We start from the raw sequence: 26,572 nt of genomic DNA, 5'->3' as shown, positions 1-26,572 counted from the left end.
ACTGATTGACACATATCAGTACCTACATACTACATAGAAAACTGATCGTTCATCCACCATTACCTCTCATATTTCGTTTTCTAGAATTTTTTTACCGTACAACGGCAAAAACTACTAGACACTGGCAAAATTGTCCTCTGATGGACAGAGCCATATTTTTTTAAAGAAACAACAACATAGAAAACTGTAATTTTAACTACGAATATAAATAATTCTCAAGAACGTAACTGCTAGCCGCAACAGCAAGGCTACTACGAAACTCGAAACTCGAAGTTCGTATCGTGTCGGTCCCTCTCGCTCTCGTATTAAATAGTGTAAGGGTCAGAGGGACCGTACGACACCAACTTCGAGTTTCGAGTTTCATAGTAGCCCTGCAGGTATAAGCTTGAAATATACACAGAACATTTAGTTGTATATTCACTAAAAATAAATATTGAAATGAAAATACAATAAATATTTAAGGGGACCCATAAAACAATTCAATTCAAATTCTTTATTTCGGACAAACAGAGTATCCATAGTGTGTTAGTAATTAAACAAACAAAACAAAAGAAAACACAATTTAAACTTATTCTAGTGTTAGTATTTAAGGATATGTATTTATTTACAACAAACGCGTTTTTCTTACTAATGTCTAATGTTGTATAGATAACGGTACGGAACCCTTAGTGCGCGAGGCTGACCCGCACTTGGCCATTTTATTGAAAATTTTGCTTTGCCCGTGCAAAATACGGGCCAATGGCACGGAGACCTTTTTACCCGACTGTCCAAAGGAGGGTTATTTTGAATATTGTACCCGTGCGGCGCCGGGGCGGGAAGCTAGTATAAAATAAAAATTCAAAAGTAGAAATTTTAGCGACGTTGTTGATTTATGTATGTTGGCTAAAGAATTTTAATTGCATTTTTACGGTTGTCCAAATAAATAAAGATTTTTATTTTTATTTTACCTGTGGAAAGGATAATACAATACGGATGGACGGTCCGTTCCTATACCTAATCAAGCATGCTACTTTAATTAAACCGAAGATTTCTAAAGCCACAGTAAAAATATAATTTCCATTTGCTTGGAAACATTTTTATAGATAAGTATACCTATAAATACGGGCATAACATTTGTTTATGATATATGAAAGTTGTAGGTAGATAAATTCTGTCCCGGTAGGTAAATACCTAAATTTTGAATGGGGTTAGGTAAATAATGGTAATAGAAAATATCAAACTATTTATGATTCTGAACGTATTGTAATCCTAACCTCAAATCCTGAATACTGAAGTTATCTAATTAGTTTAAACAAAATATATTGAAATAAATTTCGAATACTTGTCTTTATTTAGCATAGTACTTCCTTATCCTACTAATAAAGCATGGCAATGTTTTGTCCGGATTTTTCAGAATTTCAGGTATGATACGAACTGGAATAACCGGTGTAATGTGTTATCAATTTAAATCTTAGTTGTAAAATTGTATCCCAATTCTTATTTCCAAACTCTAGTTTTATATCCTGATGTTTGTCAACATTCAATAGAAAATCACGACTGTAAAGTACTAAAATAATTTAGAATGACAAATCTTTTTTTTGTATCTATGCATTGCATGCTCATCCTTTTATTAAAGGAGTGGTTTTTAATTATTTCGAACAGAATAACAAAAATACAAACAATAAAAACATACAGTCAAACTTCATGGTGATTTTATTATGTTAAAACCGGAATTAATATTTTTTAATTTTGTAATTATATCTACATTTCTTTCAGGATGTCTTGAAGAAAATGCGCGTTCTTGATGACAAAATTGTGTACGCGCTCAATACATCAATCCCAACTGAGTCCTTCCAAAAAAAAGTTGATGCAACTTCGGCCTGTGCAGACTTATACTCGCAGATTCAAAAAGGACACACTGAGAGGGAAGCCGTCATAAAGAACTGCATTGTTTCCACTGCTGATACAGTAAAAAAACTTAAGGCTGCTAGAGAGGAGAAACCTGATGATTATGATGTGTTGAAATCATTAAAAGCAGAACAAAGAAAGGTATGGTCTTCTCAAACTTGTCAAATATTCTTAGAACAGTTGTGCCTAGTAGTCAAGACTGAGTAGAGTACCTATGCATTAGAATGTTACAGGATCTCTGTAGCTAGTGTAGACCCACCATACTTTGTAAACAAAGTAGGTTATTGACCCAGTGTTGCCGATTTAGCAACTTTGTTGCTAAAACTAACGACTTTTGAAACAGTTCTAGGACCAATAATGGATACATTTTTTGTTATACAGTGCCAAGAGATCTATATGGAAAGCAACAAACGCGCTTGCACACCAAATTCTAACTTTATTTCATTAAAGCTCCATTAGTTTATATATTTAAATCAATTTCAGTGAATTTGGAAATCTTCTAATTTAAGTTTTTTTTCTTCGTATCCAAACTTTACAGACCACCAGTGGCCTCTAGTGTCTCTCCCAGACAAAGTCCTGAGTCCGCTCTCTCCTGGTTGAATTAATTTTAGCGACTTTTGATATTGAGTTTAGCAACTCGAGTTTCTAGAAATGCCCACTTTGTGGTAGTCATTATGCATATAATGTGGACAATCAATTCAATTCATTAATTTAAACAATTGAAGTACATAATTATAATTATTAGTAGGCACTTTAATTGAAGTGTCTATGGAAAGAACATGTCTAGTCACTTTTTTTTTAAAATGATATTTTAATGCCAAAATGTAGAGCTGAAAAAGTACTATGACTTACCATTAAATTAAATAATCTGAAAACAATATAAAATATATTTTTTTCACTTTTGAATAAATGGTAAAAGTTGCTTAGGTGACTAGACACGTTCTTTCTGTGGACCCTTCATTTAATCTATATTACATGTTATATACTGCACTATTGGCTTAACTTTAATAAACACCTTCTACAGCAAGACTATCTAATCATTAATAACTAGAATAGAATTTAAAACATTAAAAAGTGTTTTTTATTTTCCCTGCATGCATGGAGGGATTAAAAAACTTATGGTGGGTCACAAACCACAGGGAAATTTAATTTTGGTATTGGGAATGCTGGTAAATTTAATCTTACTTTCCAAACAAGTTTCATGGGTGTTGCTAATTTTTCAATGTCAAAAAATTTTTTTTTAATGAATATATTTTAAAAAATGGATAGACCTGTAAAAAAATCTTGTTCCTAACTTCTGTCTGTCAAATTATTGAGGACTAAAATATCGTCCAAAAAAAGGCTCCTGTAGGTGTCCACTGCAGTGTCATTTTGTTTTTTTAACATTATTGGTGTGACACATTGCCATTTCTTGATAAAATATTTTAGGTACACATTTATGTGTTGGCAAATGCTTCAGAGAGATATAATTCACTATACGGACATGGCTGAATGCCTAAAATGGGCTGATGTTAAAAAAAAAAAACTGTATGCAGTGTTTTATATTGAGGTAATACTCTCATGAAAGTGAAAGAATAATGAAATATCTAACTGTTAAATTGTGTTTATACCTTATACAGAATAGATATGTTATGTTATTGGTATTTATAAGTTTTTCAATTATAAACTAATTCTGATGGTTTATACCATGTACCTAACATATTTATAAGTAATACTAACAACTGATGGATCCTTGTTATCTGAATAAATAAATTTTATTATTATTATTATTATTATATATATATATGATTAAGATTTAACAAACATCAGCTAGCCAGCTCAAGAATTTTAAATTTAGATGTGCAATGCAGTGATTATTTTTAGAATCTGTATCTGTTAGAAGTGTGTGCAAGCCTGTGCCAAATTCACTTTATACCTTATGGCAACTATATTAGCGATTCGCGCTGTCATCGTTCATCCACCATTACCTCTCATATTTCGTTTTCTAGAATTTTTTTACCGTACAACGGCAAAAACTACTAGACACTGGCAAAATTGTCCTCCGATGGACAGAGCCATATTTTTTTAAAGAAACAACAACAACTATATTAGCTCAAAATTTTATTGTAAATAAAAACTGGTATTAAAATATACATTTATTTCCAAAATATCATACAGTGTTATAAAAGCATTTTCTCTTTTCACAGTTACGGCTATTACAAACCGAACTTAGTGTAGAAGAAGTAATTCAAGAGAAAACTACAAAGCTGTTTACAGAAAAATGTAGAAGCTACTACAAACCAACCAACTTAACTGAAGGCTGAATGTTAAAATTTGTTTTTGAGTTTTTATAGTGTACATATTATAAATAGATTTGAGTATACTATTGTTTAATTTACTTAACCTAATAATATCTAAAAAAAAAAATTTGCTAAAAGCTGTAGCTATTTTAAACACTTATCAATCTTCTGCTGTTATTGCTTGATTTTGACTGTTTTCTTACTTGGGTTTTTCAGCATCAATTTTGTTTTGTTCGTCCCTATATTGTTGATGCCAATCCAGGTTCATTTGATGAACAGATTCTCCTCTCTTAGCAGCTGCTTTACCAGCTAGTATGGCTCCAAAGCTTGCAAGAGCTGTTAGTAACATTAGAATATTTGAGATTTTGATGCGGGCTTCACTACGGGACCTTTCAATTACTTCAGCTCTGAAAGATAAGAGTACAGTAAAACAACATGGTTTATCTCAGTTATGGTTAAATAACAAGGTCAAGTTTTTACAAGAGTGCTAACATAGTAGGTAGCAATCAATTTATAAGATACCGCGTTTACATTGTTTTGACCTTCATATGTTTTTTTTCTGCAATAAAATTAAAAGAAGTAACTAATAAACAATTGCATAACATTACAACTTTCTCAAATTAGAACAGTTCTACAAATTGTTCAATGTCAGATAACTTACGAGACAAATGATGGAATTTCCTCCTTGCTTTTGTACTTTTTGGTCCACACAAGGATAAACTTCTGAAAATCACTCGGGCGGTATCTTGCCGACATGGAATTAGGAGCCGAGCCTGGAGCCTGCGCCGGTGGTGGAGCAGCCGGAGGAGTACACATTCTCCTCACAAACATTAAAGCTGATGATCTTGGAAAAAATCGTTTTATCATTTTTTAACGTATCGCTAGTTCGACGAATAAAAACAATGTCAAGTTGCAGTTGCAGTCAGTTTTTCCTCCTCCCTCCTACGTCTTAAAGTTCGTTCGATGCACGCACACGAAATTATGTCTGCGTCTGCTCGATCGAAGTTCGTGTGCAATATATTGGGATGACTCTTTCATAGACTATCTTTATCTCTCTTAAGAATTATTTATTTATTTGTCCTGTTTTCAAACACAAAATCAAGGCATTTAAAGCTTTATATTAAAATTAGCTAGAAGTATTTTTGAACGCAGCCTAAGAAAATAGAAGATTGCTAGTTGCTAGTGTGTGACGTTTGTCGCTCGCTTTGTCGCGGAGCGAAATAGCTAAAAGCAAATTAGCGAAAAGTGAAGTGTACAATTGAACGAAAAAAATCACGAATGTGGTTGGATTGAAGTCATTTCGTGAAATCTCGTTTTGTAAAATTTGTTAAGCGACTTTGATGCTGCAACTGCAGTGGTACAATTTACTCCTGTAGACTTCGTCGTCATCTATCGATGTAAGTTTGATTTCAGTATGATTATTTTTCAATGGTCACAAAAAACTGATTTTGAATGTTTGTCTGGCTTCTCAGCCGGAGCTAAGCTTTCTTTTAATTGAGAGCAATGAGACTAATTCCTTAGAAGATTCTGGATGCAGTTTAGGGTTATGGTCGTCAATATTGCAATTCCAATCGAATGCCGTCGTCGTAATGATTCAACTTTATATTATTGTTAGTGTTGCTACGTGTATGTGATCATGCAATTACAAGAATATCATTTGCTTCATTGGCATCTAAAAGTGATTTCCAATGTACAAATGGATTTTTATTTTTTTTAACTGAGTCAATGCCATTTACTTTCCAACATAGTTTCCAACCGTGTTTGGCTTTGCGCTTGCTTGACTGATATTACTAAATATATTATACATTTATATTAGGCATATTTCTCATGACCTTGATGCAAACTAAGTAGGTATGTTTGTGGCTTATTTGAAATATATAGTAAAAAATTGACAGGTATGAGTTAATATCAGTGCATATCATAAATTTTTATAGGGTGTGTGTGTACTCTATCTCTCTCTGTTCTGGCTCCCAAGCCTAAGTGTGGGGAGTGGGGCTTCTAACAGGGAATTGGTAATCAATTAGAAAAACAAAGTTATTGCTGTTTGGTTTAGATGTCTGGTGGTCATAAACATCGGTACAAGAATATGGGGCTGAGTGCAGACGAGTTACGGCGCCGCCGGGAGGAAGAGGGGGTACAGTTAAGAAAGCAGAAAAGAGAGCAGCAGTTGTTTAAGCGCAGAAATGTCACACTTCCAGCGTCCAATGCTCCTGATATTGCATTGCAGGTTGGTACAATAACCATCTTGAAGTTCCCACATGTTTAAAAATGTGTCTGTTTTAGTCAAAGAAAAGTTTTCTTGATGTTGCAAGTTAATTTTGAAATATAGACAAATATTTCCTTTAATTTGAATATTAGTGAATTGATTGTACCAAAGCAAAGTCAATTTGCTTATTATTTTTAGCAGTAGCAATATGAAATATCACAATTTTTTTTAAGCAAATCTACATATGAACCAATTGCAGGATGATATCAACATCTCACCATCTGATGACATATCACCAGAAATGGTTGCAGCTCTTTATAGTGACAACCCCCAGGAGCAAGTGATGGCCACACAGAAATTCCGCAAACTTTTAAGTCGAGAGCCCAATCCTCCCATTGACGAAGTGATACGGACTGGAATTGTACCCAAATTTGTTGATTTTCTAACAAATGGTACAAATCCTACATTGCAGGTGAGTTTTGTACATCACAATGTGAAAATGTTCTGTTTGATTTTTCTCTCTGGAGCTACATGTCTATAGTACATTGTTCGTAATTTCTTGGTTGATTAGTATCAAAACAGTAATCAGTGCTTCACACCCATAAAAGAATATAGATCAGTTCCCTATTGATAAATCTTTTTTTATTAGAAAAGGAATAAAAAGGTTATTATGTGTATTTTAGACATATTCCATTTGGGATGTAGACCATGATCAGTAAGCCTTATATAACTACATTTAAACTGTCTGTCTGTCTGATTGATTGATAGACAACAGTGCGGTGAATATTAAAGCGTTTTGACCAGTCAAACATCCCATGTAATGATGGTAAAACGAAACGAAAAACTGTAATGTCAAAAAAAATGCTGAATGTGTATTTACCCAACTATGTCCTTAAACCACTGTAGCAAGATACTTGAAATTTGTTAGATATAATACTTGAGATATCATAGGTGCTGATAATAGCCAGGAAGCTAGTCACTCATATCAGTATTGTTGTGTGCAGTTTGAAGCAGCATGGGCTCTAACGAACATAGCGTCTGGGTCGGCGGAGCAGACGCGCATCGTGGTGGAGAGCGGGGCGGTGGGCGTGCTGGTGGGGCTGGTGGCGGGCGGCGCCAGCGACGACGTGCGCGAGCAGGCCGTCTGGGCGCTCGGCAACGTGGCCGGCGACTCGCCGCGCTGCCGGGACACCGTGCTCGCCGCCGGCGTGCTGCCGCCGCTCGTCGAGTCAGTATTACTATTATACTAGCCAAGTGAATCACCTAGGCCCAGTTTCTCGAAGAATTTTAGTCTAATAATATTAGTGTTTTGTCTCATTTTCTCATACAATTTATATGAGACAAAACACTCATATTACTTGACTAACAGGGCTCTAATGGTAAGCTAGCACTACCACACTCATAGGCAGTGCATTGGGTCAATTCTAGGGCAACGCTAGTTTGTACCGCAGCACCGCGCGGCCACCCTCCACACCAGAACACCAATGGCGGCTACTTGACTGGCGAAATAATAATGAACTAAAAGAATTTTTTTTCTTTATCCGCAACCTTATGATAGTTAAGTTTATGCAAAATAAGTATATAGTATGGGGTCTATTATTAAAGAGCAGGTAAATTAAGTATCATCTACCTTGCTACGGCTTGGGTCTAATTTCAGCAATTGGCTCTGTGCACGACATCAGCGCCACCTAGCGTCCGCAACTTTTATGGCTCTGATGCTCTGACGTTTTGAAATTTCATCGCGACATTGTGACAAAAATCAAACCTATAACGTATTAATTTATAATACAAAATTACTGTGATACCGTGATTTGGGTGGACAAAAGGTTGTGAAGTCATTTTTGGTCATTAAAATTAAATGAGGTAAGTAAAATTTATTCAAAAAGTGTGTTTTATTTTCTTTTGTGAGCAAAGTAATTCTTGTAGTTCATTGGTATGGACCTCCGCAAAGTAAAGCCTGATTCAATAAATTATTTAGGCGAAATATCGCTAGATGGAGTTGGTTTCGTATCGTGAGATCAGTTTTGCAGGTGGTAGGACCTTGTGCAAGGTCCGCCCGGATTGCTACCACCATCTTGCTCGCTAATCCTGCCGTGAAGCAGCAGTGCTTGCACTGTTGTTTCGGCGTGGAGAGTAAGACAGCCGGTGAAATTACTGGCACTTGAGGTATTCCATCTTAGGCCTCTAGGTTGGCAACGCATCCGCAATACCCTGGTGTTGCAGTTGTCTATGGGCGGTGGTGATCTCTTACCATCAGGAGACCCACTTGCTCGTTTGCCATCCAGTCGAATAAAAAAAAAAAAAAGTTTGATGTTACGGTCTTGCTTGCCATTGGCTTATTTAGTTAAATAACTATTGAATTTCTAATTAACTAGCGATATTTCGCCTGTCAATTAGCTCATTGACCCAATGCACGCTTACAACACTTGAGCACTCACGACACTTGACCCTCAGATACATTGCCAGCCAAGATGCCTAAGACAAAACACCTCATTTAACATAGCAAACCAGGATTGTTGAGCCACTCGCCATTTCATAATTTAGTCGAATTATACGTATGTACTACCATTACACGGCCAAATTACGAACAGTGGTAAGTAGTCAACAATCCTGTTCATGACTGTAACAGTAAATTCACCAGATATCTTACTCTCCATGCTGCAGCGTAGCATAGGTATGCAGTTGTATAATTTCAGCTGTGCCAGAGCTTTGTGGTTGTTGCCTGTACATAGTGTTTGTCGGTTTTCGTTATTTGTTTTCCTGCCCTGGTGGTTTGTATGTGTGATTACGACTTTAAAACTAAGGTAAATTATGTTGATTATGATTACTAGCCGTTACCCGCGACTTCGTCCGCGAAGAATTTGTTTATCGCTAACCTGCGGGAACTATGCAGTTATCCGCGATAAAAACTATCCTATGTCCTTCACTGGGACTCAAACTTCATCTAAATCGGTTCAATGGTTATGACGTAATGAAATAACAAACAAACAGATTTACAAACTTTCGCATTTATAATATTAGTGGGACGTTGGTTCTGTAGTCAAAATGACAAAACTGAACTTTTGCTCAAAAAGTACAAGACGTATATTGATGAAATTTGGAATATAGGTATCTTGTTTTTTCTGTGGATTTTTTTCGATTTTGCCGTCATAATTACCTCTATAATTGAGACAGCTAGTGTATTTTACCCTTTTTTACTGAGACTTCATTTTAAAGATAACTTTTGCAAAATGATTTTCTTTGAATTTTATAGGACCTATGACCTCTGTAACTGAGATAACGTCAATTTATTGCCTCTCTAACTGGGACTTTATTAAAGATAAATTTCCGTTTTGTTTACACACTTGGCTAACGGTGCCTAAAAGACCTCCAGTTTTAGGTCGATTTTAAAAATAGATACCTACTTAATTAAAAAATCTAAACGCGAAGCAGTAAAAGCACTAGAAACTTTGCACAGCTATTATGAAATGTCAATAATTGGTGACAAAACATATTTGATAAAATTGACATCCTTGAAAAATACCATGATAGATTTTTTGATTAACGCATTCCCTATGCATTTTTGTACTGTTTATAAAAAAAAATTTTTTGATTATAAAAGGTTAAAGCTCTTGATAATGATGAACTCATGATAATGTTTACAAAATACATTTATTTTATTTAATAATTGCTTCCACCTCTATAACTGAAATAACCTCTATTCACACCTCTATTAATGGAACCCTCCATAAATGACACAGATAGTTATTTATACCTGGATATTTGAGACACTGGGTAAGTGGAATACCTCTATAAGAGAGACAAATTTGCAGGTCCATTAGTGTCCTAGTTATCCAGGTTTCACTGTATATATTTCGGGGATCTCGGAAACGGCTCCAACGATGAAAAATCGATCTAGCTTCTGGGAAAATGCTTGTTATCGAGTTTTAGCCCGAGCAAAGCTCGGTCGCCCAGGTACTTATTTTTTATAAAATAAAAGGAAATTTTTGCAAGTTCTTTCTTACGCACTAAATAGCGATGTTCATAGTCTAGCCTTGCCTGAACATTTTGATTTGTAAATCATTATTTAATACTGTGTCCATTTAATTTCAGAATATTGAATAAATATACGAGACTCTCCATGACAAGGAACGCTGTTTGGACCCTGTCAAACTTGTGTAGGGGTAAGAACCCTCCGACCGACTTCAACGCCGTCGCACCAGGTAAGAGCTGATGTAAAGCTAAATGGATTAATGCAGCAGTATTTTTAACCCCTTCACCACCACATAACAAACGAACGACGACGAGTGACATGCTCTGTACGCCACAGAAAAACCAGCGACAAATCGACTTGATTTTTAATTCCATTGCAGAAGGATTAATTTCGAGTTGAATGTTGGTCATGTATAGATGACCGTGGCATGTGAAGCATTCCATTGGCTGTCACGAGGTTAAAAGCGAAAGTTTCTTGTGAGCGCTCACTCGAAATTAATTCGCATCTCTTGACTTGCCATGCCAATCTCATTATAGTGATAGATTTTTATAACTATCCTAAGTTGGTTGGGTTAGGTTAGTTTTTATAGTGGTTTTATGGAGAATAAAAAGAAAAATTTAGAATTAGGATATTAAATTATGCTTTTCTGACAAGGTAAACTAATTTAACTATCGAAAGCCCTTGCAAACTAGGGTATTAAGTTGATTTTCCACCTGCGAGGCGAGACGAGGCGAGGATGGGCGGAAATTGCTACTAGTATTGGGATGTCTCCCGCGAGCCAACGCGAGCTCGCACGATATCGCGCGTTTTGTGTAAGAACTTCTCGTTCATCCTCACATCACAATACACATATAAAACAGTATGTGCCATTACTTATTGGCTAACACACAATGCAGAGAGACTTTGCATTATGTAGGCATTTTTCGAAAGTGAACTAGACCACTTTTTTTCACGTAGGAAATGCTGTAGGTGTAAAAATATTTCAATTTTGTTTGCAGGTATCCCAGTTTTAGCTCGATTATTGCATCACACAGACGCAGACGTACTAAGCGATGCTTGCTGGGCTCTCTCCTATCTATCGGACGGGCCTAACGATAAAATACAAGCCGTCATCGATGCTGGCGTGTGTCGGAGACTTGTGGAGTTACTTATGTATGTGACCATTTACTGTGTAGCTGTATATTATGTGAAAATATTCAAGAGTTGCTTACTGTACGGAGCAGCGCTGTCGTGTTGTATGAAACAAGACCTGCGCTCCGTCGCTCGTGGAGATCAATTATGACTAGTTCAAAAATAAATCCGATAATAACCGTCTGAGTATAATGGGGAACTGAATGACCAATAACAATGTCATTACGTATTAGACAAGCTATACTATCCATTTTACTCATACTTAGTTTACTATATAATTTTGACATATTAACGTGTCACTGCGAACCGCGGATTGGCAAGTTCAGCGTAGGACGTCCACCAATGAGATGGACGGATGACCTGGTTAAAACCGCGGGTTCACGGTGGATGCAAGCCGCTGCCAGTCGAACCAACTGGAGGTCTATGGGGGAGGCCTATGTCCAACAGTGGACGTCCTACGGCTGTGATGATGATGATGAACGTGTTACCCTCATGGTAGGCACAACCAATCGTCAGTGGTGTCGGCGGCGCTCCGTGCCGTGGGCAACATAGTGACTGGCGACGACTCTCAGACGCAAGCCGTGCTCAACTGCAATCCACTGGGCTCGCTGCATGCATTACTCCGCTCCGGCGCGGAGACGCTCCGCAAGGAAGCTTGTTGGACTCTCTCCAACATCACTGCCGGAAACGCCGCTCAGATACAGGTGCATATCGATCGATCTTGTTTTTCACCAAATTACTATTCAATTCAATGAATATTAACTTTGAATTGTTTTTTTAGTAATGGCTTTCACCCTTGCCGTTTTAGCAAGACGTATTTTGCCAATGTCAACGTAGAGACATTACACTCATGAGGAGACTGTTCGGCTTATGACGTTTTAATTTTGGGGAGGAACAGACAAGAGACCTAAATCAAATAACATGAAATCAAATGTCATAAATAATTATGTTATTTAAATAATTATGAAGCTCCATCGATACTATAGATGATTCCCGCAGTGTCTAGGTTGAAAGACTGTCGGTTGGCCGTCGTACGGTGTAGCCATAATTATGCTATGGACGGCACACATAAAACAATGACGTTTAAAAAATATTATTATTTTAATAATCGGAATCGGATCGCAATTATTATTATTTTGATAAAGACTCGCGTGTTCCTCCAGAGACTAGCTGCTATTTGGTACCTAACTTACAGTAGGCGCAATATTTTTTAAAACAAAAGTTTTTCGTGTATGCTGGACGGGTTTTGATCCTTACGTCAATAACGGCGTTGTGGTGTAATCTATCGAAATTATCACAAGTCACGACAGTCGCACGATGCTTGGCACAGCCATCCAAGAGATGCGTAGAAACGGGTTCGAAACCCGTCCGGCGAATCAGAGAAACATTAATAGGAATCATTAAGCAAACGCAAACGTTCTGCCAATGAAGCAAAAATAGTAGGTGCAATATCTGTCCTGCGTGAGTTCTAATTTCTTGTGTATCATTAATATGTATGTAACCAAGATTGTATTTATAATTTTCAGACCGTAATTGACGCCAATATATTCCCTGCCTTAGTCGAAATTTTAAGTCAAGCCGAATTCAAGACTAGGAAAGAAGCCGCGTGGGCGATAACAAACGCTACCAGTGGGGGCACCCACGCTCAAATAAGGTGCATTATAATATTTATAGCAAATCAATACATACATTTTGCAAGTTTTGTGACACCAGTAACTATTAGTGAAAGAATGCTCTAAGCATCGTGTATGCTATAGCCAGCCTTATAATTATGTTTTGCAGGTATCTGGTCGAGCAAGGCTGCATACCACCGTTATGTGACTTATTAACTCTATCAGACCCAAAGACAGTGCAAGTGGCTCTCAATGGGATTGACAACATATTGAAGGCCGGACAGCAGTCTGACCAACGCGATAATCCGTATGCTGTACTAATTGAGGAATGCTTTGGTTAGTACTTTTTAGTCAACTTTTTTTTTCCTTTCAAATCGATCGCTGGACGTGAAAATTATACAATTGTAATTTTGATATGTTTACTATCCTAAGATAAAACGCGTATATTATTTCAATACAATTGGCTGGGACACTATAACTTAACCAAAAAAAAAAAAATCCAACGCATGTTTTTAAACCTTATACGCAAAGCCTCAATTTTGTTAACAGAGCATGTTTTTATTGCTGCGGATGCACCTTTTGTTGTCAAATTTGGCTACGAATAGCGAACTATTTATAAAACTAACTTATGCTTAATTTCAGGCCTCGACAAAATAGAATTCTTGCAGTCTCACGAAAATCTCGAAATATACAAAAAATCGTTCGAAATAATCGAGAACTACTTCGGTTCGGAGGAGGAAGACGGCAGACTCGCGCCGGCAGTTTCGTCTACCACGGAACAGTACCAATTCAATGCCGACCAAGCCGTGCCTATGGGCGGCTTCCAATTCTAACCCGAGACTACGACGCTGCGCTTTACTGACGCATCATGACGCTTATTGTGCAGTGAGTATACGGATACGGAACATCACTAATAACAAGAACATGATTAACAAATGTTTCCCGCATAAGTTGAAGTTGAAGAAGTTGCAGGCAGCAAGCTGCTACTTGTATGTTGTGACTTGTGATATTATTATTGCTTTGACTACTGTAACTGCCGAAAAGCGACAAGGTGAAGGTGGAAGTACAGTCGAGTTCATAAACTTGGGAGCAAAAATATCTGAACACGCTTTTACGCCGTTAACAATAGAGTCGTGTTCAGATATTTTTGATCAAAATTTTGCTCACAAGTTTATGAACTCGCTGTCGGTACCTGCACTAACATCTGCCACAGCGGAGAGTGCATAAATATCTGACACGTTCAAACCGGCCCCGGAAATAGGTAGAGTCGTTATTATTATTTATTTAGAAGCCTGTAGAGGTGTCCCACTGCTGGGCAAAGGCCTCCCCCCATGTCCTCCACTCTACCCGTTCTTGGGCGATCTCTGACCAGCTGCGAAGAAAGGCGTCCAGATCGTCCCGCCATCGACGCCTGGGTCTGCCACGCCGCCCGTTTTGTGGTATCCAGTCTGTGGCTATTTTAGCCCACCTATTGGGTTCCATACGGCTGACGTGGCCTGCCCAGTCCCATTTCAGCCTGGCAGTCTTGACACCCACATCAGCAATGCGAGTTTTGGAGCGCAATATAGTGTTGCCCCAACACTTGCTCTAGGGTACTTGTAAAGAGTTTTGGAGATAATGGGTCGCCCTGTTTGACACCTTTTTCAATTTTAAATGACTGTCCGGTCGATTGCAGTTTCATGTCTGCTGTGCTGTTATCGTATATGAAGTTGATAAGGTTAATGTAGGTGGGTTCAATTCCTTGAAGGTGGAGTGCTTCAATTATGGATTGATGGGTGATACTGTCGAATGCTTTCGAATGGTCGACGAAAGCGAGGTATAAAGGCTGGTTATATTCGTGGCACTTTTCAATGATTTGATTCAGTGTGTGGAGATGGTCAGTTGTGGAAAAGCTAGAGCGAAAACCAGCTTGTTCCGGGGGCTGGTGTTTTCCTAATTGGTCTGCAATGCGAAATTCTATTATTTTTAAAAACGTTTTGTATAGATGAGAGACAAGGCTTATTGGGCGATATTTGTCGATGTCACTTTTATCCCCTTTTTTGTGAAGTAATATGATGTTTGAATGGAGCATCAGCTTGGGAATCTGGCCCGTCTGGAGTATGGTATTAAATAGTTTTGTTAAGTGTGGCAATAAAGTACGCTTCCCTAGAATCAAATCTTCCGCGCTGATTCCATCTGCTCCAGGACTTTTACCGAACTTCATGACTCGAAGAGCTCGACTCACTTCACAGTCTGTTATTGGAGGGATGGCCTCTGGACAGCAGTAATCTCTGGTGGTAGTTTTTTTCAGTGGATCAGAATAAAGGTTTTTAAAATATGGAGTGCAAATTTGTAATAATATTTAATATCAAAGGCGTATTATAAAGTTGATGATTATATCATGGACAGGGATATTTGGAAATAATTCCGATCCGCATTAGCGATCCCTTCAAATAGCGAACCTACTGTGTCAAAAATAAAGTTGTGTTAAATACTTGTGATGTATACATATCATTTAATAACATTGTAAATCTGTTTTAAAAAAATATATATACCTCGTTGAGTTTCTTGCCGGATTCTTCTCAGCAGAGGTTTTTCCGAACCAGTGGTAGATTTTTTTTGACATTCATAAGTGCTTGTTATAGCCTAAATTGAATAAAGACTTTGACTTTGACTAATATTTTATCTCTGCCATGTTGTTTTTTGCCGTTTTCATCCATTAAACTGTTTATCCACGGCTTTGTTCCATGGTGGATTCCCTGTCTTGCAATTTTAAGCGAGGTATTTCGGCTCAGCGCTGTCTTTACTGCGGTTGTGTTGTAATTCCGAATATCGCATCTGATGCTGCGTTTTACTTGTCTGTCCAAACTATTGTATCTTTTCATCACACTTGCTCGTAAACAGTGTCGTAACATGCAGGCTACCTTGGTTGCAACCCCCCAAATAAAACCCTCGACCGTAATGTGCTTGTCATGAAACCCGTGGTCGGTAAATGAGTCTTTGCGCGTACACATTGTCTTGTCATGAAGCCCAAGGTCGGTAAATGAGTCGGTGCCCGTACTGATGGCGCTGCGCCGTGCCGCGTGCCCGTGCGCGCGCTGCTGCAGGACTACATGGACCACCACATGCACACGCACGTTGCGGCGCATGCCGAGGGAGGTGGAGGGCGACGTTCCCAAGAGCACAGCCTAAGGTATCGCCAATATTTGGAAGAATTATATTTTTTCTTTTACAAATATAAAATTTTACTTGCAAATGTAATGAAAAACATTGTATGTCGCATGGGCGGTACTAGAATTACGAACATCGACTCATTAAAGCCCTCAGTCTTCGACCGGGCTTCTAATAGACTCTCGTTCGTAATGCCTTATTTACCGCCCTTAAGACACAATGTACTATTGTGAAGCTATAGGCAGGATTCGTCTACGTTTTATTAATGCTAGAGTATTGCTGGAGAGCTTTGCTTGTCTTTGGTAATTCGTTCTGATTTTACTACTTGCATAGTCAATACTGTTGAGGATCCGTTTGTATTGGTCTTCAACGTCGTCGGCGTCTAGGCTCAAACTGTCGTAGTGGTCCTCTAACTCTAAGTTGAATTGATCGTGGTTATTTGCAATGGTAAGTCTATCTAATATTTTAGGACGTTTCATGATTTTCTTTATGCGTTGTATTTTTAAGTCGAAGAATAGTGTTGCGCGCAAAGGTCTATGATCAGAACTGTAATTTATTGTGTTGATGATGTTTATATTTTTAATTATGCTTAGTTTAGGTGTCAATATATAGTCTTATCTCATTTTTGGTTCTTCCGTCAGGTGAAATCCAGATCCAGCGTCTTTGATTCTTTTTGTAGAAATAGCTGTTGCAGATTTTAAGACCTTACCAAAAAGTAAACTGAATTGCCGCGTATGTTTCGGTCTACCAGCTCGTGTGGTCCAATAACTTGGTCGTCGTCCAGCTCCTGATGCCTGTTTTGGCATTGAAGTCGCCTAGAACTACGTTCCAGGTGCCGCGCTGTTCGTCACAGGCTTTGTTGAGCAGGTCATAAAAATCCTCTGTTTCTTCATCATCGTGGGAGGTCGTTGGTGCATATGCTTGAATTATTGTTAGTGTGTGAAGTTTGCTTAATCTCAGTTTTACGACTGCGATTCTGTCAGAATATCCCCGGAACTACATTACATTTGAAATTTACCACGAGCTTTACGGTGAAGGAAAACATCGTGAGGAAACCTGCACAAACCTGCGAAGCAATTCAATGGTGTGTGTGAAGTTCCCAATCCGCACTGGGCCCGCGTGGGAACTACGGCCCAAGCCCTCTCATTCCGAGAGGAGGCCTGTGCCCAGCAGTGGGACGTATATAGGCTGGGATGATGATGATGATGATCCCCGGACCATAAGCCCACCACGCTGGTCCAGTGCGGGTTGGTGGGTGATTCGTCAGAGCCTCGTTCGTTGATTAGCAGGGTGCACCGCGTGCAGGTGAGGTTGGCTTAAGGCCCATAGGATGTATTTTGAGCCTCCTTACACCTCAGAGTCGTATGATATTTTTGCACGCTTTGTTGTATCATAATTATAATGATGCTGCTGGTGACTGTACAGGTTACCTAATTATTGCGTTTAATATTTCCTAATGAGCATGTGATTAACTTAAGTAGATATTTATATATCTTATACGCAGGGGTCGGACAAAAAGTGCCGATGACGTCAAACCACTTATAGGATGATTTCAAACAGTATTTTTGTTTTCCATAAACAATTATAACTTATCATTTATCAACCTCTTTTTCGATATGAAATTTATTTTATTCACTGAATTCCATTGATTTATTTACGATTATTTTGTTACTTTATTAATGCTACTTTGTTACTACATGTCACACGGATGTAAATAAAAACATCATCTTGTGTGCAAGATTACGTCATTTTTACGTCATCCGCACTTTTTGTCCGACCCCTGCTTACACGCGTTATGTTATCGGTGAATACTAGTGTAGGGTAGGGCCTCTTCTTTTTAGTGTTTAGTTAGCATTAGTGTAACTAACTGATACAGTAAATTATTTTCTTTTTTCAGATGTATCTAATAAATACCTAGTGATAAAGTATCTATCAAGCATGGGACTACCCCAGCGGTCCCGAAGTATGGTTCACTGAACAAAACGTCAACACTCAGAGTGAAAATATATTTTGCACCAGTGTAGGAACATGTGATTTTATTATTTTATATGTATGAAATTGTTAGCAATAAACGCGCTTTCTTATCTTTTGCTGTGTAGATACTGACATATCTAATTCATTTATTTATTTTAGAAAAAGATATATATATTTTGTTGGTCTATAATATTAGTGGCTAATATTTGTTAATAAAATTATACCTGTATATTGTTATGTGAACAGTAATGTTTTAATTGGTTATTATATGTATTTATTATAACATATTGGTACCATCATGTAGTTTTTTTTCGTTAAGAATACTGCTCGATAGGTAGGTGTTCAATTACATGGACTTGGCTCTTGCGGAGAATTTAATCACTATAAAATAAACAATGTCTTGAAAAATATAGTTTATTACTTGATAACATATAAAATATTTACAAGGTAAATATTTTATTTATTTATTGACTTGACACTCATATTGGCAAGTTGAATTCCTGTATAATCTTAAAGCTCGTCTTGGATAAAGCTATAATTATTCCCTGGAACTCCAGGGGTTTATTATTACAAATAAACCGCGTTCTCTCACTTATATAACAACATAACTTTAAACTTACACAATTGTTTATAATAATATTATAATATTATTATAACACACAATAATATTTGAAAATCTATCACATGCTTCAGACGCTCACATTTAATGATTTTTCATCACACTTGCTCTTCAATGATGTTATGCCATGCCTGTATACTGAAGGACAATGGCCTCAATTGTTCCCGCGGGAACTATGCATTTACGTATAGTTTCTCCCCAAGGAAGTTATGACTTTAGTTTTAAAAAGTTATAGGTACGTCATTTCGGACTAAAGAGGTTGCAAGTCAGCTAACGTTTTATTTACATCATTAAAACTTAGCTATAACCCAATTTTACCCCATAAAAATTTCGATATTAATTTATTTACACAAGCTTTGCTAAGCTTACTTTGGGACTAGGTCAATTGGTGTGAATTGTCCCGTGATATTTATTACTATTATTATTATTTATTTATTATTTTAAAATTATATCAAATTGTTTTGCAATCATTTTAGTAAACATATTTTTAGCACGTTGGAACAATCTGGCCGTAAGACCATATTTTGAATTTTAAACTAAACACAGTTCTTAGCATTATTTATGGTAGGCGACTCGAAAATAGTGTCAATCAGGGGGGCTACTACGAAATTTGAAAATAGAAGTTCATATTGTTTTCCTGACGCTAATATTTTATGTAATACGAGAGTGAGAGGGACGGTACGATACGAACTTCGATTTTCGAATTTTGTAGTAGCCCCCTGTATTGGCGGGTAGCCATTATTTTATTCAGTTGTTTTCTTAGCGCCTTTTTTTTGCCGAGCTGTGAAGTGTTTGGACACAAAATAATTTAATTTTTTGCATTTTTTTCCTCGCAATGTGATGAAAATCATTGTGTGTATCACGGACCGTAAGGGAATTATAAACTCGAGTCATTAAAAGCTTCTAATAGACTCGCGCTAGTAATCCCCTTCTTACGCCGTGAGGAATGTTTATTTGCTAATATTTAACAGCTTCTTTCTTCGTAATGACAATGACCGTAGATAATCACCTCTTCCGACGCATATATGCGTTCTCCGTACAATCACCCAGTGCTAGGTGATAAGTCGAGTTTATAAATATACTAGATGAAAACCCGGCTTCGCTCGGGTAAAATGTAGACTCATTGTAAAAATGTCGTACTTATAGAAAAATCTGACTTATATTCCCAGCCTTAATATTACCACAAACACTTTCACTTCACAGCTAACCTATGTATCGGTATTTCACCAGTAGATATTTCTCCTAAATCTTATTTACCCAAATAACTATGATGTCTCTGTCTCACAATCAAAGAAATTAGACCTAAGATAAGAGGTCACAATGGAGAACGAAATACCACAGTATAAAAAAGGAGCAGAGTATTCCGTCTCGGCAGCGTCCTTGATATAATTATCTACGTCGGCTCGGTACACAAACGTGCGATAGGGCTGCCTACTCTACTAACTATCACTCTTCAGTTATGTATTTGATTTGATAATGCCACATGAAATTTAAAGTAGCTAAAGGATAAGGAGAGATTTAAAGATGGACTAAGTAGTGTTTAACAAAAATGCATTTTACATTATTTTCATAAATCAAAAAACGTATTATGTTTTAAACGATTTTATTTGGTTGGTTTTTTTGGAGTCTTTTTGTATTTTTATTTCAACTCCAAATTTTACTTTTACGTGTAACCCGTGAAACCATATCGAAAATACAAACAGACATGGATGCACAGAAAAACCAGAAAAAGAGACCAGCACTGGGAATCGAGCCCAGGTCCTCAGCAATCCGTGCTGCGTGATATAACCCCTACACCACTGCTGGACAGGAATCTAGACACGATTTTTTCCTATGCATACATATCTCAGGTTTATTATTTCTACTATGCTACTTAAGCAGCAGCACTAGCGACATCTATGTTGCGTCGACAGAACGTCACATTCTTTCGGAACCAACCGCTCACCCAGACAAGAGATGTCGCTACTATGCAATCAAATTATGATTGGTTTTTGGAGTCTTTTTGTATTTTTTATTTCAACTCCAAATTTGTTAATTTTACGTAAAAGTAAAAGTTGGTTGGTTCCGAATGAATGTGACGTCTGTCGACGCAACATAGATGTCGCTAGTGCTGCTGCTTAAGTAGCATAGTAGAAATAAGCAACCTGAAATATGTATGCATAGGAAAAATTCGTGTCTAGAACCCTATTTCGGGAGTGTCCGCCACGCTCTTGGCCAGTTTTTGTACTGGAAATACGAACCTGTGACACGTGATGACGTGATACCAACACGCCACCACTTTGATCTAATGCCATTGACATGTATACTTCGCAACGCCATTATATGGGTACTTAGTAATTTATTCAATTTTATATTGAAAATACTCGATAATCCGAATTCTCCGCCTACAAGTTGTCGACTCGGATTGACTAATTTTTTCTCTTCAATTTGATGTGCATTGCGTTCGGCCGTTCGAGTCTACGTAGACCGGTAGGTAGTAATAGTTACTGATTTTTTTTAAACGTTTTTAAAAGAAAGACTCGTCAAGATTGTTTACCCTTTTTCTAATGCTATAAAAAACGAAGTATAGAAAAGTAAAGTAGAGGAAATTTAATAGCGTACCAGGGTGGAACTTCTCATACTCAATTTCGCTGCGATTTTGTTCTTTGGCAGGTGTATGGAATGTCGATATGACAAAGGTTCCACCCTGGTACGCTAATCAGTTTCTTTGACTTTACATTATACATCTGAACTGTCAGTCAAGTGAGTAACCGATTGTACAAACTGAAGTCAAACTCAACAACAACAAGTCAACAACAAATCAACAAGTGTCAACAAGTTATTCCTAAATCCTGCAAACAGCATAAAAATTTAAGGAAGGAGTGTTGTTTGTGGAGATCGTCCCAGAACGCCATTCTTTCACTGAACGGATTGCGGCCTTTCGTAAGTTCGGATCCAATGCACAAATAGTTCAACTTGTTTTCATTTTCGATTGGATCCCACTTGATTTGTAAAAGAGGATCGTCATCGTCTGGAGTGGGGTTGCTGCAAAAAAAGTAATATTTTATCTATCACATGCCGTGAGCATTATGCACATGCAGTAAGCTTTCAACCATTTTTATATTTGAGACAAAGTTAAAGCCATGGCAGAGTACTTAGGCAATAAATACCTGCCCTCTTGGTCGCATGGTATCAGACGGTTCAAATGGTATGTGAACAATTATTTTTTTGCGTAGATTTCCTTACCCATATTTGGCAAAATTTGTCCACATCCTGATAACTCTACTCCTGGTCTTGACTGAATCACGACTGCCCTTGCAAGGTGGCGAGCCTGGTATTGTTATTTGAAATATAAACGGTATCTCGCAGTGGTGGCCAACGCCATTAAAAAAGACTAAATCCTCTGGTAATATCCATTCACCAGAATAGCTCATGACGTAGTAATAAATAGGGCACTCTGGCGCGTAGGTTGCGTGAAGTTTCACCGTTGTGTTTACATAATACACAAAGTAATAGTCGCTAATAAGCTGCAAATATTGATTTTTAGTATCCTCGCTCAAGAACTCTTCACCTCCTAAGTAGAATTTTAAGAGCTTTTGACCAATCACATTAGCTAAATTATCATCTCTAGCTATAGGTCTAGGAACAAGTAGTTTTACGTTTTCATTAATTTTTTTGTAATCATAATAATCATTTTTAATGTAATCCAATACCAGCGCCTCATTATTGTTGCTGCCAATAATAATTGGAACTTTGTTAAAGTTACTAGATTTTATAATCGAATGAGGACTTTTAGAGATAAAAGCCTGTTGACCCTCAAACTCCTGTTCAATGCAGGGTTTCAACACAGCATCAATGTATGTCCCATCATCGAGAAAATGCTCGTTCGTTATTTCAAAAAAGGCAGTCATAATGTCATCTTCTGAACGGACCTTTAGTTCTTCAACTATTGTAACCATACATGTTGATGAAATACCCATTTTATTGGCCAATGTTTGTACATGTGTTGTTGGATGTTTTTCTATTGACCAATTATTTAAAGCACTTCCGCTTTGGATGATGGCTTTGTGGAATAAACCAGTTGCCATCGGCGACAGTAGCATAAAATGCACCATAGAACCACCAGAACTTGATCCAAATATGGTGACATTATCAGGATCTCCCCCAAAACAACTAATATTCCGTTGAACCCATTTCAAGCCCATTACTAAATCCTTCAGGCCTGCATTTCCTGGTGCCGATATGTCATTTATTGATAAAAAGCCAAATGGGCCCACTCTAGCATTGCAGCGCACAAATATGACACCTTGATCATTTAACAATGTTGGGTCATAAATTTCTTCTAGAAGGAAAGCGAATCCATAACTGGACATCCAAAACATTACTGGCAATGGTTTAGTAGGTTTCACATTTGGTGTAGTGATCTCAAGATAGAGACAGTCTTCCTGCCCAGTGACTTTAATTCCGCGACCTATAGAAACAGGCACTGGAGAGTCTTTGGTGCAATCTAATACTTCAGTCCAAGGTGCCGTAGACTGAGGTGGCTGAAATTAGTTATATGAACATTAGTGATTCTAAATTGTCTCTAATAATGTGGGAACAATCCAAACTGTAAAATCACACTGTTGTGCACACTGCTGTTTAGAGACAACTTTGAAACAAAGATCTTACAGGTATAGATCATAATAAGGGGTTAGTATAATAAGCGCGTTCTGGAGTGGAGACCCCGGCTAGGGAAAAGAAATGTGGGCAGACCGCCTGCTCGATGGTCCGATGACATAGTGGAGACAGCAGGACCGGTCTGGAAGAGAGAGACGGACAGTCGATCCGGGTGGAGAAAGGCTGGAGAGGCGTATGCCCAACGGTGGGCGACAACGCGCTGAAGAAGAAGAAGAAGAAGAAGAAGTATAATTTCGTCTAAAAAAAAACAACTGGTCTAAGTAGCAAATGGTCTAAGTAGCACGTGGTCTAAAATTCTTTGACTCAAACGCGAAGCTCCTAATCCGCGTGGCTGAATCGCTTTGCGTCTTGACGCAACTCTAACCTAACCTAGGTTTTTTAAGTTTTCGACAAAAAACAGGTTACGACCAGTTTTTTAGACCACCAACTGCTTTTTTGACCAGTTGCTACTTAGACCAGATGTTTTTTTTTAGACGAAATGATACTAACACATAATAGGTATACTTGTTATTTTATAGATCGTCACTAGGTACCTACTTTGAAAAAATCTCGTATCTCAAATCAATACGTCTACAAATTTGACCCTTAAACAATGTTCATTAAGTTCTCTCGGAAAGATCATCGATTTTGAGATACCAGCTTTTTTCAAAGTAGTGACGATATTTTATCTGCACTGCAGTGTAGTGTGGAAGGGAAAAGGAATCGCCACATTATTTTCCCAAGAAAGTCATCATGAAGGGTTCACTATGGATCCACAACCGGCGACCACAACCACTCTACTCTGTCAAGAGCGTAGCAACTTAGAGATATTTTAACTAAAATTATCTAGCAAACAAACATTATGTTAGAAGTGATTATCATTACATGGGTCAAGGTGCCTACCAAAAAAAGGAGGTTATCCATTTGGTTGTTTTTTTTGTTTGTTACATCAGAACTCCGTCATTTATGAACCGATTTGTTTTTTTTTTGTGTTTCTCTAGGAATGCTTTCAATTAGGTCCCATAAGTACCAAATTAGGATCTGATGATTGGATCCTAAGGAAATCGAGGAGACTCTTCAAATGTTGTAGGGACACCTATGGTAATTTTGATATATTTAGTAAGTAGTAACTCGTGCATTTGCTCTTGAAAATCAACATTTGGTGAAGTGGAACTGATGATGAAGACCGCAGTTGACCATCGGAGTTACTACTCAATAACAAGTATTTCACGGGTTGAATTTCAATTACTTTAACACAGTTGCTAAGCAATTTATGCTCCTCGTAATGGATGATATGGTGAAATGGAATGGGTGGTCAAGCACCAGTACTCCTCAAAGAAGAAAGTCTCTGGATCGGAAAAAGTACTTAATCTTTTGTAAAAAGGTGACGAGCTGTTGACATGAAACTATTGTATCTGAGATTATTTACACTAAAAAAGGTGACAAAAAAAATATAACAAAAAATTGAACCGACTACAAAAAACCATGAAAATAATTTTCTACCAGTCTGAAGGTCTGAAGTCGGTCGGTGCCCTGCTGGCTCGTGCTGAGGCACCGACTGACTTCAGCTTGGTAGAAAATTATTTTTCATCACACTTGCTCGTAACAGTGTCGAAACATGCAGGCTACCTTGGTTGCAACCCCCCAAATAGAACCCTCGACCTTAATGTGCTTGTCATGAAACCCATGGTCGGTAAATGAGTCATTGCGCGTACTAATTTTCTTGTCATGAAGCCCAAGGTCGGTAAATGAGTCATCGCCCGTACTGAAGCTGCTGCGCGCGCTGCTGCAGGACCACATGCACACGCACGCTGCGGCGCATGCTGAGGGAGGTAGAGGGCGGCGCTACCAAGAGCGTATCGCCAATATTTGGAAGAAATATATTTTTACTTTTAGAAATATAAAATTTTACTCGCAAATGTGATGAAAAACATTTTGTATGTCGCACGGGCGGTACTAGAATTACGAACATCGACTCATTAAAGCCCTCAGTCTTCAAATTCGGGCTTCTAATAGACTCTCTTTCGTAATTTCTTATTTACCGCCCTTAAGACACAATGTACTATTCAAAATTTTTATGGAATTAGCAACTTTAATATAAAATAATAATTACAGACTTTAAACACTCACCATGAACCTTAAACTGCCAAGAGGAGGTTTTGCATATGGAATGCTCTTGAATTTATAGTAAGTACTATTGTCTTGTTTGTCAACATAGCCACGTATGGCTCCGTCTTTTGTGTGTATAATGCAATTTGAATCTGATACTGCATCAGCCATTTTCTTTAATCTAATAAAATTTAAATTATTAAACACTATATTACACCAACACTTTTAATTTTCCTTAGTGAACTATGAAGGATATTTTATTGCAGTACTTAGTTAAAAACATCACATAAGTAGGTAAGTAAACTTAATGTAAATTAAATCACACAAGTAATAATTTGAACATCACTTTACTTGTTATCTGAAATTGTCTCATCATGAGGTAAAGAGCAAAATAAAGTATTTAGATCCCATTGTTTTCACTTACCTATAAATCAGTGATTAATAATAGCGCTATGTCTATGTCTAAAAATTTGTGCACATTTATTAGTGAAAATATTGTTATTTGTTTACGAAAACAAAGATTCATAGCTAGTCAGTATGGGCCGTGTATGGAAGGCTATGACGTGCGACTGCGAGTCGAGTCGATGACTGAGACTTAAGTGTTTGCTTAAGGGTAAGCGAGCCACGCACGCCACAGCGCCCACCCACAGCTCAGTTAAACCGTAATCACGTTTTAGTCATCTATGTACGGAGTAATTTACATGTTTTTTTTGTTCGTGACAGTGACTGACAGTGACGGCAGCTGGCTGTTAGTGAGACTGACAAATTATTTAGATTAGATTTTAGAAAAATATGGCTCTGTCCATTGGAGGACAATTTTGCTAGTGTCTAGTAGGTTTTGCCGTTGTACGGTAAAAAAAATCTAGAAAAACGAAATATGAGAGGTAATGGTGGATGAACGATGACAGCGCGAAAAAACCCATAAGTATTAGTACATTACTGCAGAGGCCATGAAGTAAGGGATTGATGGACGAGTTCGGGGTAGACGGCCGA

General features: G+C 37.6%; 4 protein-coding genes across 5 annotated transcripts; 2 read left to right on the top strand and 2 right to left on the bottom strand.

Moving 5' to 3' along the window:
• The first annotated feature begins 1,231 nt into the window (after nt 1-1,231).
• Nucleotides 1,232-4,247, top strand: Ccdc58 (Coiled-coil domain-containing 58). Its single transcript, XM_074087006.1, has 3 exons — nt 1,232-1,401; nt 1,756-2,028; nt 4,074-4,247. The coding sequence occupies exons 1-3, from the start codon at nt 1,366-1,368 to the stop codon at nt 4,188-4,190; spliced, it is 426 nt and encodes a 141-aa protein (XP_073943107.1). The 5' UTR covers nt 1,232-1,365; the 3' UTR covers nt 4,191-4,247.
• On the bottom strand, nt 4,010-5,190 carry LOC141427499 (UPF0389 protein CG9231). Its single transcript, XM_074087007.1, has 2 exons — nt 4,828-5,190; nt 4,010-4,573 (listed from the first exon to the last, which is right to left on the bottom strand). Exons 1-2 carry the CDS (start codon nt 5,031-5,033, stop codon nt 4,366-4,368), a joined length of 414 nt encoding a protein of 137 aa, XP_073943108.1. The 5' UTR covers nt 5,034-5,190; the 3' UTR covers nt 4,010-4,365.
• Nucleotides 5,191-5,325: 135 nt separating this feature from the next.
• On the top strand, nt 5,326-18,512 carry Kap-alpha1 (karyopherin alpha1). Its single transcript, XM_074087004.1, has 11 exons — nt 5,326-5,563; nt 6,220-6,393; nt 6,632-6,844; nt 7,377-7,600; nt 10,465-10,574; nt 11,344-11,497; nt 11,976-12,180; nt 13,003-13,130; nt 13,259-13,425; nt 13,732-13,974; nt 18,137-18,512. The coding sequence occupies exons 2-10, from the start codon at nt 6,220-6,222 to the stop codon at nt 13,920-13,922; spliced, it is 1,566 nt and encodes a 521-aa protein (XP_073943105.1). The 5' UTR covers nt 5,326-5,563; the 3' UTR covers nt 13,923-13,974; nt 18,137-18,512.
• A 1,906-nt stretch (nt 18,513-20,418) lies between these two features.
• Nucleotides 20,419-26,485, bottom strand: LOC141427494 (juvenile hormone esterase-like). 2 transcript variants are annotated; one of them, XM_074087003.1, is made up of 4 exons: nt 26,004-26,484; nt 25,601-25,760; nt 22,058-23,355; nt 20,419-21,856 (listed from the first exon to the last, which is right to left on the bottom strand). In XM_074087003.1, the coding sequence occupies exons 2-4, from the start codon at nt 25,748-25,750 to the stop codon at nt 21,643-21,645; spliced, it is 1,662 nt and encodes a 553-aa protein (XP_073943104.1). In that variant the 5' UTR covers nt 25,751-25,760; nt 26,004-26,484; the 3' UTR covers nt 20,419-21,642. The 2 variants fall into 2 exon arrangements, 1 of the variants encoding a protein (XP_073943104.1); XR_012451327.1 differs by having other exon boundaries at nt 21,775-21,856; nt 21,982-23,355; nt 26,004-26,485.
• Between the last annotated feature and the right edge of the window lie 87 nt (nt 26,486-26,572).

Source organism: Choristoneura fumiferana, chromosome 4 (assembly GCF_025370935.1).
Source record: "Choristoneura fumiferana chromosome 4, NRCan_CFum_1, whole genome shotgun sequence".
In the NCBI taxonomy this organism is placed as follows: Eukaryota; Metazoa; Arthropoda; class Insecta; order Lepidoptera; family Tortricidae; genus Choristoneura; species Choristoneura fumiferana.
Note: the sequence above shows the minus strand (reverse complement) of the source record. Positions and strands in the feature narration are given on the sequence as shown.

What these genes read in the sequence shown, in the direction of transcription:
- Ccdc58 (XM_074087006.1), top strand. Translation starts at nt 1,366, where the DNA reads ATGGCAATGTTTTGTCCGGATTTTTCAGAATTTCAG. An exon ending in CGGATTTTTCAGAATTTCAG is followed by an intron (nt 1,402 to 1,755) that starts GTATGATACGAA and finishes CATTTCTTTCAG; the next exon opens with GATGTCTTGAAGAAAATGCG. An exon ending in TAAAAGCAGAACAAAGAAAG is followed by an intron (nt 2,029 to 4,073) that starts GTATGGTCTTCT and finishes CTCTTTTCACAG; the next exon opens with TTACGGCTATTACAAACCGA.
- LOC141427499 (XM_074087007.1), bottom strand. Translation starts at nt 5,033, where the DNA reads ATGATAAAACGATTTTTTCCAAGATCATCAGCTTTAATGTTTGTGAGG. An exon ending in GAAATTCCATCATTTGTCTC is followed by an intron (nt 4,574 to 4,827) that starts GTAAGTTATCTG and finishes CTTATCTTTCAG; the next exon opens with AGCTGAAGTAATTGAAAGGT.
- Kap-alpha1 (XM_074087004.1), top strand. Translation starts at nt 6,220, where the DNA reads ATGTCTGGTGGTCATAAACATCGGTACAAGAATATGGGGCTGAGTGCA. An exon ending in CTCCTGATATTGCATTGCAG is followed by an intron (nt 6,394 to 6,631) that starts GTTGGTACAATA and finishes AACCAATTGCAG; the next exon opens with GATGATATCAACATCTCACC. An exon ending in GTGCTGCCGCCGCTCGTCGA is followed by an intron (nt 7,601 to 10,464) that starts GTCAGTATTACT and finishes ATTTAATTTCAG; the next exon opens with AATATTGAATAAATATACGA.
- LOC141427494 (XM_074087003.1), bottom strand. Translation starts at nt 25,750, where the DNA reads ATGGCTGATGCAGTATCAGATTCAAATTGCATTATACACACAAAAGAC. An exon ending in TTGGCAGTTTAAGGTTCATG is followed by an intron (nt 23,356 to 25,600) that starts GTGAGTGTTTAA and finishes AACTAATTTCAG; the next exon opens with CCACCTCAGTCTACGGCACC. An exon ending in ACAAATTTTGCCAAATATGG is followed by an intron (nt 21,857 to 22,057) that starts GTAAGGAAATCT and finishes CTTTTTTTGCAG; the next exon opens with CAACCCCACTCCAGACGATG.